This window comes from Panicum virgatum, chromosome 1N (assembly GCF_016808335.1).
Source record: "Panicum virgatum strain AP13 chromosome 1N, P.virgatum_v5, whole genome shotgun sequence".
Classification (NCBI taxonomy): Eukaryota; Viridiplantae; Streptophyta; class Magnoliopsida; order Poales; family Poaceae; genus Panicum; species Panicum virgatum.
The window spans coordinates 160891-181882 of record NC_053145.1 but is presented as its reverse complement, the minus strand read 5'-3'; the positions used below and the strand labels follow the sequence as shown (position 1 = coordinate 181882).

Sequence of the window (20992 nt, the reverse complement as noted above, 5' to 3'; positions counted from 1 at the left end):
TATTTGGTAGCTATTTTTGAAAGCGATATGAGAAGGTTTTTCTTTCAAAAGAAATGTATTTCATGAATGAATATTTATACCAAGTTTGTAAAACAAAAAAGATACTGTAGTCAAAAAAGTTTTTGAGTGTTGGAATGCCATGTGCTGGGCCTGTAGGCACGCCGGGCCGCCCGGGTCCTCCTATTTACAACGATGAAACTGATAATATGCCCGCCCGACAGGCCTCCTGGAGCACCCAAAGCCCAGTGCGGCCTAGGTAGGAAATCCGGCCCAGTAGTCAGAATGCATGCATCCATGGAAATACTTATGTATGATTTGGTTGCTGCTGCTGAATGAATGCATGCCATGTGCTTGCTACCTTGCCATTTTCCAAGCCAAGCAAGAAAGACAAATTCCCACACCCTCCCCAATTTGGATCTACTTAGTAGACTACTAGAAGAAGAAGAAGAAGAAAATCTGAATCTGACTGCAATGGCCGACCTCACCTTTCAGATCCAGCCCAGCCGGATGCATATTTTTGTTCAGGGATGCGATGGGGCGGAAGAATCAGATCAGAGTACTATTATATCAGATCAGATCAGATCGCGCGAAGGTCGCAGTCTTGGCCTGCCCCCCGTGAATGGAATTGGAACGGACAGCAGCTTCAGCTCCAAGTGGGGTGGTGAGGTGGACGCGGTAGCCCAGCCCAGCCTGCCGCTGCCGTTATTTTAACAGCCAGCGCTTCTCCTTCCGGGGAGGAGTGGTGCCCACGCAGTCGCAGTCGCCGTCGCAGACGACGAGGGGCATCAGTCAGAGCACAACCAACGCAGGCAGCAGAGCCAAGATGAGGAGCTCGGTGTCGGAGCGCAGCCTCATCATCGAGAGCGACGACGACGACGACGACGACCACCCCCAATCCCAACCGTCCGCCGCCGCCACAAGAAGAAGAAGATCAAGACGCCACGAGGATGGCTCCGGCTCCGACTCCGACCCCGGCTCCGGCTCCGACTCGTCCTCCCCCTGCGCCACCCCGCGCCTCCCGCCCACCGCCTCCTCCTACACCCAGCAATGGCCGCAGAGCTACAGGTCCGCAATCTTTCCTTGCTTCTACTCTACTGTTACCCTCCCTGCTTTCTTTCTTGGTATGGTATTACGCCACTTCAATCACGCACTCTCCTTTTGACAGGCAATCCATCGACATCCTTAGTAGCGTGCAGTCACCAAATCTCAGCTTCTTAGGGACCCCAACTCTAAGCAGGCTCTCCAACTCCTTCATCACCAACTCTTTTCGGGGTAAAACCCCTGAAATCATCTCTAATCTTGTCAAGCCACTCCTGCGCCCCACCACAAGTGATGACCGCCAGCAGCAGCAGCAGCAGCAACAGGAAGAAACGCAAAAGAGTTCCCACTACCTTCTGCCCTCGAGGAAACCGTCCTTGCAACAAATCCCTGAGGATCAAAAGCCACTGCTAGTTGCTCATGAGGTGTCTCCTTATCAAAAATGCTCTTACACCCAGGCAGTGGTCAACGGTGAGCACCTATATACTAAATTTATTTATCATTATCCTTCCACTGTTTTCTGAACCTAGCATCGTAGTCACAGAATTATTCTTGTGATGTGCCATCGTTCCGTACTTGATTTACTGAACCTAGTCACAGTTCCCACAGACCAAACGAATGTACTGATGCTGCATCCAAACGTTTATACTCGGTGTATTATTTTCCTGATAGCTAGCTTCTGATGTGCCCGTAGCTTACACATGCACAAGTTAAAGGCCCTGCCATTATTATTATCTTTTTTTAGAGAGAGAGAGAAATCCGCGCAATTTTGAAGGATCGATCTAGACTGCCATCACACTGTTTGGTTTGAAAGGTCAAATATTTTCAGATAGTCGAGACTTCACATTCTGAAAAAACTCGACCTGCATTCTGTACCATTTCGTTTTATATTAAGTACTGAAGCATCACCTAAACAATTGCTTAGTTCAGCATATGTTGGCATCAGCTCTACTTAGCCGCGTGGTTCATGGTCCTAAGTGCAAAGCATCAAGACTTGTCGGTTGTTTCCTCAAAAAATGAGCTGTAGATTAACTTTTTTTTGAAATGTCTAGGCTAAAAGTTTGGTCGGTCTTTTATCAATAATAATGCCATTTTGTACTTTATATCCAATAGTTTATTTGGGCTATTTCTTTCTGGTGATGGTTCATGCTGGGTTTCACCTCCACCCTAACCCAATTCACTTGGGACTCAAAGGCCTTCTTGTTGTTTGAATTTTTTGGTAACAAATGCATATCTATCCTGATTCCTGAATTCTGCAATAGATATGTCCTGCACCTCTGAATGAGACATTCCTCTTGTTCTTTTCGTTGAGTTCGTACAATGCTTTTATACAGGAATAAATGTTCTATGTGGAGTGGGAATCCTATCAACGCCTTATGCCATCAAACAAGGTGGCTGGGTTGGACTGGTGATACTCTATTTATTTGCTGTTCTAGCATGGTATACTGGTGTGCTCCTGCGCCGTTGCCTGGACAGCAAGGAGGGCCTTGAGACATACCCAGATATTGGCCATGCCGCCTTTGGCACCACCGGCCGTATACTTATCTCGGTATGACATCATTCAGATTATAAATAATGGCTTTCATTCAATTTCTGCGCATTTTCAATATGCTGTGCAGTTGAGGAATGTTTATTGTGCTAATTTACCTTTTTCCTTGTTTGTGGCTTCCCTGTTGCAGATAATCCTGTATGTGGAACTATATGTAAGTGCTTATTGCCAACCATCTATCTCAATCAGAATCTAAGTATCACCGATACGCGATACGCCGATACGGGTACGGGTACGGGTATGGGTATGGCGATACGGTGATACGGCGATTTTCAAAAAATAAGGATACGCCGATACGGCAAGTATATATATTTTTGGAAACGTAAATTGCCAAATAATTCTTGAGAACAAAATAGATAATAAAAATTACTTTTTCAAAGGGCCAGCATACGTAGTAAATGTTGAAGTTCAACCAGAAATAGCTAAATGATTAGTTCAATCTTGATGGGCCTACGTTGATGGGCTCCCGATGCTCTTTCAAATGAGGTGTTATTGGCCCAAAAGTATCGGACGGAGTATCGAGAAGTATCGGAAATTAAATCTTTTATTTTTAAATCATAATTTCTCGATACTTTCCGATACGCGTATCGGGGCGTATCGCCGTATCGGGCCGTATCGGATACGGGTACGGCACCCATTTTGAAGTATCGGTGATTCATAGATCAGAATTATCCAATGCAAGCATGAACACTAAGGCTACCACACCACATGGAAAAATAAATAAGAAATCCCTTCACAAAAAACAAAAAGATCAGCCTGGTTCAACATGAGGATTAGGTTATATTCATGCTAGTTTACATGCTGTTATAATTCAAGTTCAAATGCTAGGGTTAGACAAGAACCAAAACAATGCCAAACTCTTGACCCTTTTTTACAGTTCCAGGGACAGACCTCTTAGACACTATTTAAGACCATGCAATGTAGTACTGACATAATAAGTTGGGACCAGCCTCTGAAGGGCACAATGGTGTTCACAGTTCGCACACCTGAAACTTTTTATTCTTTCAGTAAAATAGATTACACAGAACATGTTTAGGGTGTTATGGAGGTTGCACCTAAAGCATAGTGTTTTTCGCTTTCTGAAGACTAACAGTCCAAATCTTTTGTGCAGGCCTGTTGCATCGAGTATCTGATATTGGAGAGCGACAATTTATCAAAATTATTCCCCAGTGCACACCTGACCATTGGGAACTTGACACTGAACTCCCATGTATTTTTTGCAATCTTGACTACCATCATAGTCATGCCGACCACTTGGCTCCGTGACCTTAGCTGCCTGAGCTATCTTTCAGGTACCTGTTTGCATGTTGCTTTGCATTTGGTTTGGCTATCGCATGCCACACAGTCAGTGTGTATGCTCTGCATTTATTTCAGATATGCACTCTACCTTCTCTATGTACCACATGTTGCTCCTCATAACATTGATGTGTCTGTAGCTGGAGGTGTCATTGCATCAATCCTTGGAGTCATCTGCCTGTTCTGGGTAGGTGCTGTTGACAATGTTGGCTTTGAGAACAAAGGAACTGCACTGAACCTCCCTGGAATCCCTATTGCAATTGGATTGTATGGTTATTGCTACTCAGGGCATGGGGTGTTTCCAAATATCTATTCTTCTCTGAAGAATCGCAACCAGTTCCCTTCAATCCTTTTCACTTGGTAATTAGCTTATTGATATCCCATGTCCTTTTTTTTTCTGAAATGTAGCACTCATATTTGGTTTATTTTCTTGTCAGCATTGGGCTTTCTACCATTTTGTTTGCTGGTGCTGCAGTGATGGGATACAAAATGTTTGGTGAAGCCACAAAGTCCCAGTTCACACTCAACTTGCCAGATAATTTATTGGTTTCAAAGGTTGCTGTTTGGACCACGGTAATTATTGCTGTCTAAACCATAAATTCCCTGTATAAAAAGTCAAAAGTCCTTAAACCTTTGGTATGCTTAGTGTACGGGATATTAGGTCCTTTTTATCTGATATTCGGATTTGAGCTTTTTTATTGAAACGTTTGATACCATCTTGCTGAACCCTGACAATAATACCACCTCTCAATTTTTATTGCAGGTGGCAAATCCAATAACCAAATATCCTTGGTGTGTCAATTATTTTATTGAAAGTGGTGTAGTTGCAAAATGGAGCGGAGGAAGTGTGTTTCTGTAACTGTTTGCTCAGTATATTTTCAGAGCATTCTTTTAGGCATATATATTTAGCTATAGATCAAAACAAGGATTCTCCAAAATACATGTTTTTTTATTTTGACGATATGATACATGCTTTATTATGTTCTCAAACTATAGTTGCCCTTAACGAATAACCACATATGCATTAACCATAATCCCCCTGGCTATGAGTTTGGAGGAGTTGCTGCCACCAAATCAACAGAAGTACTCAAACATAATCATGGTTAGATCAGCCCTGGTGGTGTCAACCCTCCTCATTGCTCTTTCTGTACCCTTCTTTGGTAAGTTCATGGACATATTTGGTAGTACCATAAGGCTCAATCTGTACCCTTCTTTGGTAACTAACCTCTGTTGCTAAGGAGCTCATGGCACAGTGGCAAAGGCCATTGGCACCTTAAACTTCAGGGGTCTCCCTTGGGGTATCTCTTTTAAAAAACTAACCTCTGTTTTTTGAGCTTTGACAGGACTCGTGATGGCCTTGGTTGGTTCGTTGCTCACGATGCTTGTGGTAAGGGATCTGTATATGTTAACTCAAGAGATGTTTAAATGATTCCTTACTCATCAATCGGTGAGGCTAAAATTCTTTTTCATTGTAGACCTATATTCTACCCTGCGCGTGCTTTTTGGCAATCCTTAAGAGAAAGGCGACTTGGCACCAGGTACGAGCATATGCAAATGTTACCATTTCATGATGATATGAGCAGAACTGTCTGTATCCTTAGTGAAGTAGCATAAAAATCAAGTAGAGGACATGAATATGATTTGCTTTGAAACAGGGTAGGGTAGAATAAGACACTAATCCAATAATGCAAGTCCCTCCTCAGGTATGTATAAAAATCAGATCTGTTTTGATTCACAGGTAGCAGCTTGCTCATTCATCATCGTGGTCGGGGTTTCCTGCGCGTGTGTGGGGACATACTCGTCCCTGTCCAGGATAATCCAGAACTACACCTGAGTGTACACGATGCAGTTGTTCCTGTCATCCTCCATATACAATCTCATGCGCGCGCGATACATACGAGCGAAGCACATACAAAACAAAATTTTGCCCAGCAATTTATAGTAAAGCTGATGTGTAATAAATTTGTGACATGTCAATGCTTGCATCTGGGTGGACCAACAAATATGTAGCAAGGCTTTTAGATTGTATGATGCATAAATAACGACAGTGTTTTAAGAATTGGCATGCAAAAGATTAAGTTCATTCGGTGTTTTTCTTTTTTAGTCATCGACATGTGGACCTGGTCCATCCCGTATATTGCGTATGCGAGTTGGATCAGCTATCTGTTCACATCTTGATCATGTAGACCCCTACAAATTAATATGCGGGCAACTATATGTATTCAATACTTAAACAATATTTGTCCGTAGCAAGTACAAGTATATTCGTGCCTTATATATATAAGAAAAATCCTTTCTACACTCGCTTGTAGCTACTCTCATATGTGTATCTCATGATGTAGGACGTATTTAACCCAACGAAAAGTATGTATATAGAGTATGTGATCATACTAGAACATTGAACATCTATGATGGTATATATGTTGGGTATGTGACCATCTATAGAGTATATATATGAACATACTTATTTTTATATATATACTAGTATTAAGGTATAATCATAATATATTAAAAAGTAGGGATATATGCTTTTATAAATTTTCATATATATCACTTAAGTATCTTAGAATTAGCATATAATATATTCAAAGTGATAAATAACTATGTGGACATACGCATAATAGTATACCGATGGTCGATGGACCTATGTTGTAGACAGAGCAATCCCTCCCAAACCAAACCCATCCTCACTAGCCATGGCGCGTGGCGCGACAACTTATAACATGCCACATCAGCAATTTTACTGATTTAGCAGTGTTATTATGAAGAGAGGTGAGGGAGGGTTTTTCATGGAATGAGAGAGGAGTTTTGTTTCTATGAAATCCAGTCAACATAGTTATAGTTACTAAATTTACAATCTTAGTAACCGTGGAATAAAATTGTGCATTGATGCTAGCCTAGCACCTAGAGAAAATTCTAGGAGGAAAAAGGACCGCGGGATCTCTGGCAACAAACCACGCACTCGGATTTGATCCCATAGAACATGAACATCACTAAGGAATTATTAGTTTTCTTGAAAACTCTAGTCGAATGCCACTAACAGATCATTAGTTTTCTTCGAATTCAACACGAAATCTTCAAAATAGTTGAATAGCTCCATAGAGCTAGCTAGAAGTCCATAACCAAGCTGGTCATGCATGCTTCAGGATCGGAGGTGCGAAAAGTCCAGCCAGCAGCCAAACTACATGAGTACTACTGCTGGCACACGAACACCACACACACACACATTTTGGGTGCATGGTTGTCCCATACCTCCATGGCCAGGTTTGGGTTTCAGTTGCTTTGGCTGCTGCTGGACGTCACGTCGGCCGCCCGGGAGGAAATGAAAAGCCTCTGCACGCGTTGCTCCTATACGTCAATCAAGAATTGCCGGCAATGGGGTGATCCTGCCCTCACGGAATCTTGGCTGTGCCATCAATCTTTGACGATCGACCACAGATATGTCAGTGCAAGGTTTGACCGGATCATCAGTTCCACTATTTGAGAATCGGGATGACCATTCGTCTTCACGCATCGGTCGAGCTCGAGCAGAGCTAGCAGCTGCTGCAGTTTGTTATCCAGGGAAAGATTAGATTTCCACTGCTCACGCCTTTGACAAACGAGAGTCGAGGATACCGAGGATGAACGAAACATGATCCGGTCAGAACAGTGATCTTGCAACTGCTGCATGAATGAATGCATGATCGCTCTGCTTGTCTACAGTGCCGTCGTCTGCTCGATCCCGGCCCGGACTCCCTCGCACTCTGCCTGCCTGTGTCGATCTGTGTACTGTGGAGAGAGAGAGAGAGAGAGAGAGAGAGAGAGAGAGAGAGAGAGAGAGAGACCCACCAGTAGTCCAGTCAATGCAGGTCCAACAACGCCATGATAGCACTGCTGCTCGATCAGTGCGTAACAAGTCATGGATCTCTGACGAATGAATGATCTATATTATATGCACGAAACCACCAGAGCAAGCAGACCAGCAAAACTGCAGTACAAATTTCATTCGTTTCTCATCACTCACAATACCACCAGCACCCACCAAGCTAGCTAGCAGCCATGGAGAGGGAGAGCAATAAGCAGCAGCAGCAGAAGCAGCCATGGAGCTACACCAGCTGCGGCTTCATAGCCAGCAGCACCAGCAGCTTCACTTGGCCGCCGAGATCCTACCCCTGCAGCTTCTGCAAGAGGGAGTTCAGGTCGGCGCAGGCCCTCGGGGGCCACATGAATGTCCACAGGAGGGACAGGGCCAGGCTCAGGCACGGCTTCCCTCCTCTCCCTCCTCCTCCTCCGGTCGCTTGCCGCTCTAGCAGGGCACCGGCGGCGGCGGTGATTCCCAAACTCAACTATCCGCCGCCGCCGCCGCCGCCGCAGTACGACCATCGCCATCGCCCCGCCACCAGCACATCAATTGCGGAGGTGAGCTTGCAGCTGGGTGTTGGAGTGGTTCGCAGCTGCAGCACTACTGCGACTCCAATCACTCCAGGCGGCGGTCCGGAGGAGGACGACGGCGGTCTGGACCTTGAGCTTAGGCTCGGCGCCTCTTAGCTTGCTTCATCAGATTTATGCGATCAGGATGCATGCATGGATGAATGTATATATGCATGCTTGCTATTTTAATTAGTTTTACTTGTACCGTACCGTATTAATTTATTAGCTAGTTCTCTAGTAATGTAATTGTAACCTGCTAGATGGCTTGCTAGGGGTTAGTTAGCCCACGCAGTGCAAGGAGCATGCATGCATCTCACTTTGTTCATGTATGTATAAAACTTTATCTAGCTATGATACCCGCTGATACCCGCTGTGATACCCGCTCTGATACCCGCTGTGAGAACCGCCCAATTTGATACTATTTTAAACGAACCGCCGGTCATTATCATCCAGATGAGAGTTAACACGTGCTTGCCAGAGTGCGTGCCACGTGTTATCCCACATCTAGAGACACGAATAACCGACACGTCATTTATCCAAAATAATATCAAATCCGGTAGTCCCGGTATGCGCTCCAACATACGCCCAGGATTCAGCATATGCACATACCGTTTACAATCGAATACATTGCCAAATAAACCACAAAGAGCAGTTTTATACAAACCAGAGTTCACAGCTTAATTACAAGTTCAACATAGGTGGGTTTCAAACTTCACCTTACAAGCCTTGGGCTCATGCGAGTCATATTTAACAGAAACATAAAGTTTATTGCATTTACATACTCTCACGAAGCTCAGATACGATAAGGACTTACTAAAGTAATGACGCCTTGCTCAAGGACATCATTACAACCACCACGACCTACTCGTCCCCCGCATTCGGATCAGCGGGGTAGAAGTGGCCGAACACCACTTCGGGTTCACCTGCATCTAGGTTTAGAAAGCACCCTGAGTACAAAAGGTACTCCGCAAGACTTACGCGATTAAATAAGCAAGGACCATACATTGGCTCAATTAAAAGCTTTAAGGTTAAGTAATTATTGCAAAGCATTAGCTCTCTATACCTTCACCTATCAGAATTGATTAATGTTGCCCAAACCCCTAAACAATTTTAGTACATTAAGAGTATACAAAATAATGAGGCACAGAGATGCCATCAACCATTTCCAACATAACCGAAACTTTCTACGAAGAGTTCAACGGACAAAGAGCTTGCTCATAACCGAGAGCGCGGCAATTCGAATTGATTATAACCTTGCAAGGGTGTACTACTTTACCCACACGACGCAAGGACCATGCGACTCACCCAACCCGCTAAAGTTGGATAAGAGGGTACTCGCGTCAACCGTTCCCAACATGGCTCAATCATTGAAATCTTCACACCTAGCTTACGCGTAGAGACTTAGTTTCCACCGGGGACATCTCTAAACTTTCCTACTCGCAGGTCCACCCGGGGACACCTCTAAGCCTCTCTGCATAGCCCTTGGCCACGTATCTAGGACTGTACATCAATGACCAAGTCAAGGAAGGTAATTGGCTTATCCGTTCCATTATATTGGATATGTGGTAGCACGAAAAGGTGCTCAAAGCCGACGTCATCCACGAACGGTCCTTAAACGATCCAAGCAGACTATACCCATGTGACTCCATTCACTAGGCCCTACTATTCTGCTCAAACCTCGATACTACCAACCTCTTAACAACCCAACCGAAACAGTGCGATCAAGGATTATCGGTAAGTGTGATCCTCCAAACTGTTCCTATCTAGTGAGCAAAAGAAGTATTCTAAGCAGGGCTAAGCATCTAGTCAAGTTAAGTGATTAACTATCTAACTAGTGCCAAGGATATGGATGACAAATCAAGGAAAGGTAATGCATGGAAGCAGGTACAAGAATGCAATACATACATAATATATATTACCCAACATTACCCGGTGATATAACTAAACTAAATCAGATTAAATAGGTGCAAGGAATATGCTTAGCTGCTTGCCTGGGTTAACTTCAGACTCGACCACGAACGGGACTCCGGGTTCGGGCTCCACGGACTCGGCGGGTTCCACGGGTTCGTTCTCCGACGGTCCGGTCACTAAAATGCATGAATGCGATGCAAGAATTAAGAAATGATCTTAACAACATGCATAAATCATGAAACAATTTGAGCATGCAGAGAACAAAGCAAAGAACTCATGAAAATTGGTCTTGCAGAAAAAGCATTTTCCTAGAATTAACCATAAATAAAACCGTTTTCAGCTATTCTAAGCAAGATAAAACAGAAAAGGAATGCGAACTAAACTAGACAAATCCAAGAAAATTATCTTTGAAACTAGGCAGCAACACAAAGCTAACAAAACTGGTTTTGCTATTTTATCACTTTCCAGTAAAAAGTTCTATACTAAACCACCTTTTGGACAGCAAGCACAAAATCGAAATGAAACCCTAACAAACAGCAAGGAATCATGTGAACAAGCTGCACCACTGAAAACTACACCTCACAAGGAGTCTAACAAAATTTGGTTTGACATTTTTCAAGCAGTATACAAATAACTAAGCAATAAACTCACTTTTGCAAGATAAAACTATAGATCAATATACAGCAAAGTAACATGCAAAACAGTATTTTTCCTAAGTAGATCTCAGCTAGAGGAATCCAACAAAATAATTTTCATAATTTTTGGAGCTATACATGATTTTCTATGGATTTTGCAAGCTTGCAGGAAAATAAAACCTAAAGGAACCCTAGCTAATTCGCTAGGTACACCCGGATCAGGCCACACCCGTCAGCCAGAGGCCGACAGGTGGGTCCCACGGGCCAGCGACCCACCCCAGGCCGGGTCAAGGTAGGCTGCGGCCTTGACCGCGGCGTGGGCGCGGCCACGACGTCGCGCGGCGCGGCGTGCGCGCGCACGCGCGCGGTGACGGCGGCGGCGGCGCAAGCCGGTGCGGCGAGGCAGGGCGGAGCAGACCAGGGGCGGCGCGCATGGGGAAGAGGAGGAGTAGGCGAGCCTCACCGGCGGTGATGCGGGCGAGAAGCGGCGGCGGAGGGGCGGCGCGACGGACAGAGGCGGCGGCGGACCGAGGTGCTCGTCGCCGGCCCTGTAGGGAGGGGAAAGAGGCCGGGTCAAGGCTCAAATCGATCGAGGATGGGGAGGTCTAGGTGACGCGCGAGCTAAATCGTGGAGGGCTTCACCGGCGGCAGCGAATCGCGGCGGCCGGCGGAGCTCGGAGCTTGCGGCGGCGGCAATGGCGGCTAGGGTTAGGGTTTGAGGCGGGGAACGGGAGCCGGGCGAGCGCGGATAAGGGGAGGGGCGGCTCAGCACGGATAAGAACGCGCGCGGATCGAGGATCGTCGACGCGTGGAACGAGGATCGACGCCGGCGGCGTGGCGACGCGTGCCGCGCGGCGCGAGCAAAACAGAGGAAAGGAAGGGAGAGGCTGACAGGTGGGCCCGGGCGCGATTTTTTTTTTCTTTCCCTTTTTTTTTCCAGGGCTGTGACAACTCTCCCCCCCTTAAGAAAATCTCGTCCCGAGATTTAGGTAGACAAGAGGGGAAGGATAAAACTCGGACTAGGTTGAGGCCATATTCACCTAGACAAGATAATCATCTAAGAGATGATGCACAAAGGCAAGGATGATGTGGTGTGATACAACCCTAGGGTTTTCTTGATGGTGACTGTGTACACATATAACAGTATCCAGAAAATAAACTTCACTAAGAAAGTGGGGGTGGTTGAGAGAAAACTTACTCATCAGAAAAGAATTCCGGATATTCTTGACGTACTCGATCTTCGCGCTCCCAAGTGGCTTCGTCTTCGGAGTGGTTGCTCCATTGGATCTTTACAAACTTCACCAGGTTACGCTTCACCTTTCTTTCATCTCGGTCAAGAATGGCGATTGGGTGTTCTTCGTAAGTAAGACCCGGTTGAAGATCAAGTGACTCAAGGTCGACGGCGTCAGCTGGAACGCGATGACATTTCTTCAACTGAGAGACGTGAAAAACATTATGCACGGCGGAGAGTGATTGAGGAAGTTCCAATTGATAAGCCACTGCTCCAACTTTCTTGATAATCCGAAAAGGTCCGACATAGCGTGGCGCTAATTTTCCTCTGACTTGAAAACGGCGAGTGCCCTTAAATGGAGAAACCTTAAGATAGACATAATCACCAATCTTGAGATGTAGTTCTCGGCGACGACGATCAGCATAACTCTTTTGACGAGATTGAGCAATGCGAAGATTCTCACGGATAATTCTGACTTGATCCTCAGCATCTTTCACCAAATCTGGACCAAAGAAAGGTCTTTCTCCAGATTCGGACCAGTTGATCGGAGTTCTACACCGTCTTCCATAGAGAGCTTCAAAAGGTGACATTTTGATACTTACTTGATAACTATTGTTGTAAGAAAACTCTGCAAATGGCAAGCAAGTAACCCATTTCTTCTCATATATAAGAGCACAAGCTCGCAACATATCTTCTAGAATTTGATTGACCCTCTCGGCTTGACCGTCGGTCTGAGGATGATAAGCAGTACTATAGGTGAGTTCAGTCCCCATGGCTTCATGAAGATTTCTCCAAAAGTGAGCAACAAACTGAGGACCGCGATCAGAGACAATTTTCTTAGGAACACCATGAAGACATACAATCCGAGTGAGATACAGTTCCGCATATTGCTTAATTTGATAAGTGGTCTTGACTGGAAGGAAATGAGCCGACTTTGTCAATCGATCTACAATTACCCAGATAGAATCATACCCTTGAGAAGACCTGGGTAACCCGGTGATGAAATCCATTCCAATTTCTTCCCACTTCCATGATGGGATAGGCAAGGGCTGAAGAGTACCAGCTGGTTTAAGATGCTCGGCTTTAACCCTTTGGCAAACATCGCACTCAGAGACGTACCGAGCAATTTCTCGCTTCATGCGAGTCCACCAAAATCTTTGCTTGAGATCTTGATACATTTTGGTACTGCCCGGATGAATGGAGAATTGAGAACTATGGGCTTCATCAAGGATAATTCTCCTGAGGTTATGATCCTTAGGCACCACAATACGCTTCCCAAAGAATAGAACCCCTTGATCATCTGTAGAGAAGCATCGAGCTTTGCCCTTATTCATTAATTCCCGAATTCGAGCCATACCTTTATTCTTCTTTTGGACTTCCTTAATTTGATCATAAAGATCGGATCTGACTGTAAGAGTAGCAAGATAGCCTTCTTTGGCCATAGAAATTCCAAGTTTCCGAAGATCATCACAGAGAGTATGCACAGGAGGAGCTATGGTCAAGCAGTTGCATTGAGCCTTTCGGCTTAGTGCATCGGCGACGACATTCGCCTTACCGGGATGATAATGCACTTCAATGTCATAGTCCTTGATTAATTCAAGCCATCGACGTTGCCTCATATTGAGATCAGATTGAGTGAAAATGTACTTGAGACTCTTGTGATCAGTATAGATGTTGCAATGATTACCAAGCAGATAATGACGCCATATCTTTAGAGCATGGACAACAGCCGCAAGCTCTAAATCATGGGTAGGATAAATTTCTTCATGACACTTGAGTTGACGAGAAGCATAGGCCACCACTCGGCCTTCTTGCATAAGAACACAGCCAAGACCGATGCGAGAAGCATCGCAATAAACATCAAAACTCTTGGAAATATCTGGCTGAGCAAGAACTGGAGCAGTAGTGAGACGATCCTTAAAGGTTTGAAAGGCTTCTTCACAGGCTGGGGACCACTCAAACTTGACCCCATTTTTCAATAACTCGGTCATAGGCTTCGTAATTTTAGAGAAGTTCTCTATGAACCGGCGGTAATATCCCGCAAGTCCCAGAAAACTCCGAATCTCATGAACATTCTGTGGTTGCTTCCAATCCAGAACATCTTGCACCTTACTAGGATCTACAGCAATACCATCCTTGGAGAGGACATGACCAAGAAAAGATACTTCTTCAAGCCAAAACTCACATTTGCTAAACTTGGCATAAAGATGATGATCTCTAAGCTTTTGGAGGACAATATAAATATGACGAGCATGATCTTCTTTGGTCTTAGAATAAATGAGAATATCATCAATGAAGATGATCACAAAGACATCCAGTTCCTCCATGAAGATGCTATTCATCAGATACATAAAATAAGCCGGTGCATTGGTGAGGCCGAAAGACATGACAGTGAATTCATAGAGACCATATCTAGTAGAGAAAGCCGTTTTCGGAATGTCTTCCATTCGAATCTTGATTTGATGATAACCCAACCTTAAATCAATCTTAGAAAAATAACGAGCTCCAAAGAGTTGATCAAACAAGATATCCATCCGTGGAAGAGGATATTTGTTCTTGACAGTGACTTCGTTTAACGGACGGTAATCAACACACAACCGTAAACTATCATCTTTCTTCTTCACAAAAAGAGCTGGGCATCCCCAAGGAGAGGAGCTCGGACGAATGAAACCCTTATCCAATAAAGTCTTGAGTTGTTTCTTCAATTCTTTCAACTCATTGGGAGGCATTCGGTAAGGCTGTCTAGAGATGGGAGCTGTTCCGGGCTTGAGCTCTATGACGAACTCCACCTCACGATCAGGAGGCATACCCGGTAATTCTTCTGGAAAGACATCCGGATACTCACAAACCACGGGAATATTTTCCAACGCCGTGGCTATGGTACTCGCCAAGGCATATAAACAAGATTCCACCTTGGCAAGAGACAGTAAAACTCTACTCCCAGAAGGGTGCAAAAGATCAATGGTGCGGGGCCCACATTTGATAACTCCGTCATGCTTACCCAACCAATTCATCCCAAGAATCACATCTAAGCCCATCTTGTCTAGGATAAGAAGATTAGCACGAAAAGTGGCTCCCTCAATGAGAATTGGAACCTTATCCACAAAGTTTCTAGCAATAATTTCCCCACCTGGTGATTCTATATGATATGGCACTTGTAGGTTTTGTATCTCAAGTTTACTATGCAGCACAAATTTCTTGTTGATGAATGAAAGAGTTGCTCCAGAATCGAAAAGAACACTTGCAAGGTGAGAGTTGATTAGGAGCGTACCCATTAGTACTTCAGCATCCTCCGGAACTTCTTCAGCGGTGGTGTAGTTGAGACGACCACGCTTAGGAGCCTGTGGTGGCTTAGCTTCTTGACGCTGTGCTTGAGGCAGAGGAGTATTGGGCCTAGGTGCATTGAAGGCACCACCACGCCTCGGAGAGGGGCAATCCCTAGAGATGTGGCCGAGGCCACCACAATTGAAGCACGGACCCTTTGCGGTCACACCTGGGTTGTTCCAATAAGCACTAACCGGCCTAGGAGCTTGTCCTTGAGGAGGTTGAGGGTGACGCACAATCCACATAGGACGTGGAGCTTGAGCACCCGGCGCCCGAGGTGGAAAAGGAGAAGGCCCCAGACGTGGACGTGAGGAGCTACTGCCCGCAGAGGTAGGAGCAGGACGCTTGTTCTTTGCCTCAAGATTCTTCATCTTGTGCTCAGCTCTGATAGCAATATTCACCAAGTCATTGAAATCCTCAAACTTGGTAGTGGAGAGCTTGTCCTGTAACTCTGCAGAGAACCCATCATACAGGCGTTCTTGCTTTTTGGCATCGGTGGCCACTTCTTCAGGTGCATATTGGGAGAGAGTGTTGAAGGCATTGATATAGGCCATCACATCACGACCTCCTTGAGTGAGATTCAGAAACTCCTTCTTCTTGATGTCCATGATATCCTTGGGAATATGGAAGGAGCGAAAAGCTGTGCGGAACTCCTCCCATGTGAAGCGGTAGTTGGCAGGGTGAGATGCCTTGAAGTTCCGCCACCAAACCCCAGGGGCATCATGCAGTTGATGAGCAGCAAAGAGTACCTTCTCATGTGGCTCACATTCAATAAGACCAAGCTTCTCTTCAATGACATTGAGCCAGAAATCCGCATCCAGAGGATCCTTGGAGCCACGGAAGATGGGAGGATTGGTGCGGAAGAAATCCCCGAACCTGTTCACTTGAGGCTCAGCTCTTGGACCATTATTGCCGGCATTGCCCAACTGATTGACTAAGTGCGCCATGAGTTCAGTTTGCCGGGCCAGGACGTCCGCGAGATTTGGGTGAACTGGAGGATTAGGAAGGGGATCCTCGTTGTTGCGGTGGTTATTGCCACCCGAACCACTAGCACCATCCCTTTCATTTCCTGAACGCAACACCATCCTATTAGTAAACAAAACGGTTAGCGGTCAGGAATGAAAGATAGAGAATGATACTCAAAGGCAGGGTGGAAAGATAATGTGTAGATAAAAATCTAACACACGATCAACACCGGAACAACATATCTAAGAAAAAGAATAGATTTGGCCCACTAAGATTAGCAAGAACGAGTTCAACGAAATCTAAATCACGACACACTAGATTGGATAAATGCAGGTTTGAAAACCAAAAGAAAGTATGCATGCATGCGAGGTATGAATGCAATATGACGTCTCCTCACATCGAGAGCACGCCTTAACGTTCTAGCACTCACTTACGACCCGAAACAACCGCATTGCCCAGCAGCGCTACAACCCTCCTACTAGCGCTCAGGACAATGGGTGATTCTCACCTTCTCAACCCCGGTGAAAGGCTTAAAAGGTTTCCAGAGGGTGAAAGGGTTTTCCTACGCTCTCGCTACTCATGAAGACCAGAGGGGTTAAGCACATCTTAATTAAACAAGTGAAGCAGTAAAGGAGAATTAGCTCTAAGACGAAGGAAGAAGGATAGCAATCGGCCTTAAGTTCAAAGTTTTAGCAAAAGTAAACATTAGTGCAAGTAATCAAATTTTATTTGACTCTCAACCCACTAAGCCAAATTTTAGGTTCACTTCATGGAAACTCAGCTCTGATACCCGCTGTGAGAACCGCCCAATTTGATACTATTTTAAACGAACCGCCGGTCATTATCATCCAGATGAGAGTTAACACGTGCTTGCCAGAGTGCGTGCCACGTGTTATCCCACATCTAGAGACACGAATAACCGACACGTCATTCATCCAAAATAATATCAAATCCGGTAGTCCCGGTATGCGCTCCAACATACGCCCAGGATTCAGCATATGCACATACCGTTTACAATCGAATACATTGCCAAATAAACCACAAAGAGCAGTTTTATACAAACCAGAGTTCACAGCTTAATTACAAGTTCAACATAGGTGGGTTTCAAACTTCACCTTACAAGCCTTGGGCTCATGCGAGTCATATTTAACAGAAACATAAAGTTTATTGCATTTACATACTCTCACGAAGCTCAGATACGATAAGGACTTACTAAAGTAATGACGCCTTGCTCAAGGACATCATTACAACCACCACGACCTACTCGTCCCCCGCATTCGGATCAGCGGGGTAGAAGTGGCCGAACACCACTTCGGGTTCACCTGCATCTAGGTTTAGAAAGCACCCTGAGTACAAAAGGTACTCCGCAAGACTTACGCGATTAAATAAGCAAGGACCATGCATTGGCTCAATTAAAAGCTTTAAGGTTAAGTAATTATTGCAAAGCATTAGCTCTCTATACCTTCACCTATCAGAATTGATTAATGTTGCCCAAACCCCTAAACAATTTTAGTACATTAAGAGTATACAAAATAATGAGGCACAGAGATGCCATCAACCATTTCCAACATAACCGAAACTTTCTACGAAGAGTTCAACGGACAAAGAGCTTGCTCATAACCGAGAGCGCGGCAATTCGAATTGATTATAACCTTGCAAGGGTGTACTACTTTACCCACACGACGCAAGGACCATGCGACTCACCCAACCCGCTAAAGTTGGATAAGAGGGTACTCGCGTCAACCGTTCCCAACATGGCTCAATCATTGAAATCTTCACACCTAGCTTACGCGTAGAGACTTAGTTTCCACCGGGGACATCTCTAAACTTTCCTACTCGCAGGTCCACCCGGGGACACCTCTAAGCCTCTCTGCATAGCCCTTGGCCACGTATCTAGGACTGTACATCAATGACCAAGTCAAGGAAGGTAATTGGCTTATCCGTTCCATTATATTGGATATGTGGTAGCACGAAAAGGTGCTCAAAGCCGACGTCATCCACGAGCGGTCCTTAAACGATCCAAGCAGACTATACCCATGTGACTCCATTCACTAGGCCCTACTATTCTGCTCAAACCTCGATACTACCAACCTCTTAACAACCCAACCGAAACAGTGCGATCAAGGATTATCGGTAAGTGTGATCCTCCAAACTGTTCCTATCTAGTGAGCAAAAGAAGTATTCTAAGCAGGGCTAAGCATCTAGTCAAGTTAAGTGATTAACTATCTAACTAGTGCCAAGGATATGGATGACAAATCAAGGAAAGGTAATGCATGGAAGCAGGTACAAGAATGCAATACATACATAATATATATTACCCAACATTACCCGGTGATATAACTAAACTAAATCAGATTAAATAGGTGCAAGGAATATGCTTAGCTGCTTGCCTGGGTTAACTTCAGACTCGACCACGAACGGGACTCCGGGTTCGGGCTCCACGGACTCGGCGGGTTCCACGGGTTCGTTCTCCGACGGTCCGGTCACTAAAATGCATGAATGCGATGCAAGAATTAAGAAATGATCTTAACAACATGCATAAATCATGAAACAATTTGAGCATGCAGAGAACAAAGCAAAGAACTCATGAAAATTGGTCTTGCAGAAAAAGCATTTTCCTAGAATTAACCATAAATAAAACCGTTTTCAGCTATTCTAAGCAAGATAAAACAGAAAAGGAATGCGAACTAAACTAGACAAATCCAAGAAAATTATCTTTGAAACTAGGCAGCAACACAAAGCTAACAAAACTGGTTTTGCTATTTTATCACTTTCCAGTAAAAAGTTCTATACTAAACCACCTTTTGGACAGTAAGCACAAAATCGAAATGAAACCCTAACAAACAGCAAGGAATCATGTGAACAAGCTGCACCACTGAAAACTACACCTCACAAGGAGTCTAACAAAATTTGGTTTGACATTTTTCAAGCAGTATACAAATAACTAAGCAATAAACTCACTTTTGCAAGATAAAACTATAGATCAATATACAGCAAAGTAACATGCAAAACAGTATTTTTCCTAAGTAGATCTCAGCTAGAGGAATCCAACAAAATAAGTTTCATAATTTTTGGAGCTATACATGATTTTCTATGGATTTTGCAAGCTTGCAGGAAAATAAAACCTAAAGGAACCCTAGCTAATTCGCTAGGTACACCCGGATCAGGCCACACCCATCAGCCAGAGGCCGACAGGTGGGTCCCACGGGCCAGCGACCCACCCCAGGCCGGGTCAAGGTAGGCTGCGGCCTTGACCGCGGCGTGGGCGCGGCCACGACGTCGCGCGGCGCGGCGTGCGCGCGCACGCGCGCGGTGACGGCGGCGGCGGCGCAAGCCGGTGCGGCGAGGCAGGGCGGAGCAGACCAGGGGCGGCGCGCATGGGGAAGAGGAGGAGTAGGCGAGCCTCACCGGCGGTGATGCGGGCGAGAAGCGGCGGCGGAGGGGCGGCGCGACGGACAGAGGCGGCGGCGGACCGAGGTGCTCGTCGCCGGCCCTGTAGGGAGGGGAAAGAGGCCGGGTCAAGGCTCAAATCGATCGAGGATGGGGAGGTCTAGGTGACGCGCGAGCTAAATCGTGGAGGGCTTCACCGGCGGCAGCGAATCGCGGCGGCCGGCGGAGCTCGGAGCTTGCGGCGGCGGCAATGGCGGCTAGGGTTAGGGTTTGAGGCGGGGAACGGGAGCCGGGCGAGCGCGGATAAGGGGAGGGGCGGCTCAGCACGGATAAGAACGCGCGCGGATCGAGGATCGTCGACGCGTGGAACGAGGATCGACGCCGGCGGCGTGGCGACGCGTGCCGCGCGGCGCGAGCAAAACAGAGGAAAGGAAGGGAGAGGCTGACAGGTGGGCCCGGGCGCGATTTTTTTTTTCTTTCCCTTTTTTTTTTCCAGGGCTGTGACACATAACCCCCTTAACATTTGCTTGGTCGTCTATTTCACACCCTCATCTACAAACCCAGATGTTCTACATCCTGAGCTACCCAAAACCATTTAATCTTCCCCCTAAGTCATTTTGCTGAGTGGTTTTGCCTTGTTGGCACATGGTGAGGCCCACATGTTAGGGCTTGACTGCATTACTGTAACTTAAAACAACTATAGGGGGTTATTTGCAAAAGTATGAAGACACAAAAAATATATATAAATATTTAAAGGTTATATAATGGCTTTTTGGAAAAAAAAAGTTCCTCCCTGAACTGGTGAGGCATGGTGACGTCCGATGGTGAGGTCTACAGCCGGGCGGGCGGGGCGAGGCAGGATGCCCGGGGATGCAGGTGGGAGGATGACGAGGAGCTTGTCACCATGGACGGGTCAAGCACAATAGATGAAGAAGGGGAGGGTTAATTGAAGAAAGATCCGACAAGTGGACCCATGCCAGCAATTCATCTCCAAGGACACCTTTCGATCCTCTGCTACTAGTATACATTCGTCCAATTCCTTATGTTATCATTGATTTGTGAAGGCTTTATTCAAAACCCTCTTGATTTTATGCAACACATCCATGACAATGTCGTCGCGCTATCATTTCATTGGTGTACTAGAAGTACTACCACACACGTATGTACATGTCAGCCTGAGGGCATGCAAAGATCTATAACTTCAGCTACCTCCAACCTCACCTCAGTTTTCATCCAAATTTT

The 20992-nt window shown here is 45.6% G+C and overlaps 2 protein-coding genes across 2 annotated transcripts; both read left to right on the top strand.

The window, feature by feature from the left end:
* The first annotated feature begins 604 nt into the window (after positions 1-604).
* On the top strand, positions 605-5986 carry LOC120654338 (amino acid transporter AVT1C-like). Its single transcript, XM_039931844.1, has 12 exons — positions 605-1065; positions 1166-1509; positions 2373-2587; positions 2718-2741; positions 3699-3879; positions 4024-4243; positions 4321-4456; positions 4647-4666; positions 4901-5043; positions 5227-5270; positions 5359-5421; positions 5622-5986. The coding sequence occupies exons 1-12, from the start codon at positions 824-826 to the stop codon at positions 5715-5717; spliced, it is 1728 nt and encodes a 575-aa protein (XP_039787778.1). The 5' UTR covers positions 605-823; the 3' UTR covers positions 5718-5986.
* Positions 5987-7855: 1869 nt separating this feature from the next.
* LOC120653886 (transcriptional regulator SUPERMAN-like) lies at positions 7856-8580 on the top strand. The gene has a single exon (XM_039931565.1). It carries the CDS (start codon positions 7922-7924, stop codon positions 8408-8410), a length of 489 nt encoding a protein of 162 aa, XP_039787499.1. The 5' UTR covers positions 7856-7921; the 3' UTR covers positions 8411-8580.
* Positions 8581-20992: the final 12412 nt, after the last annotated feature.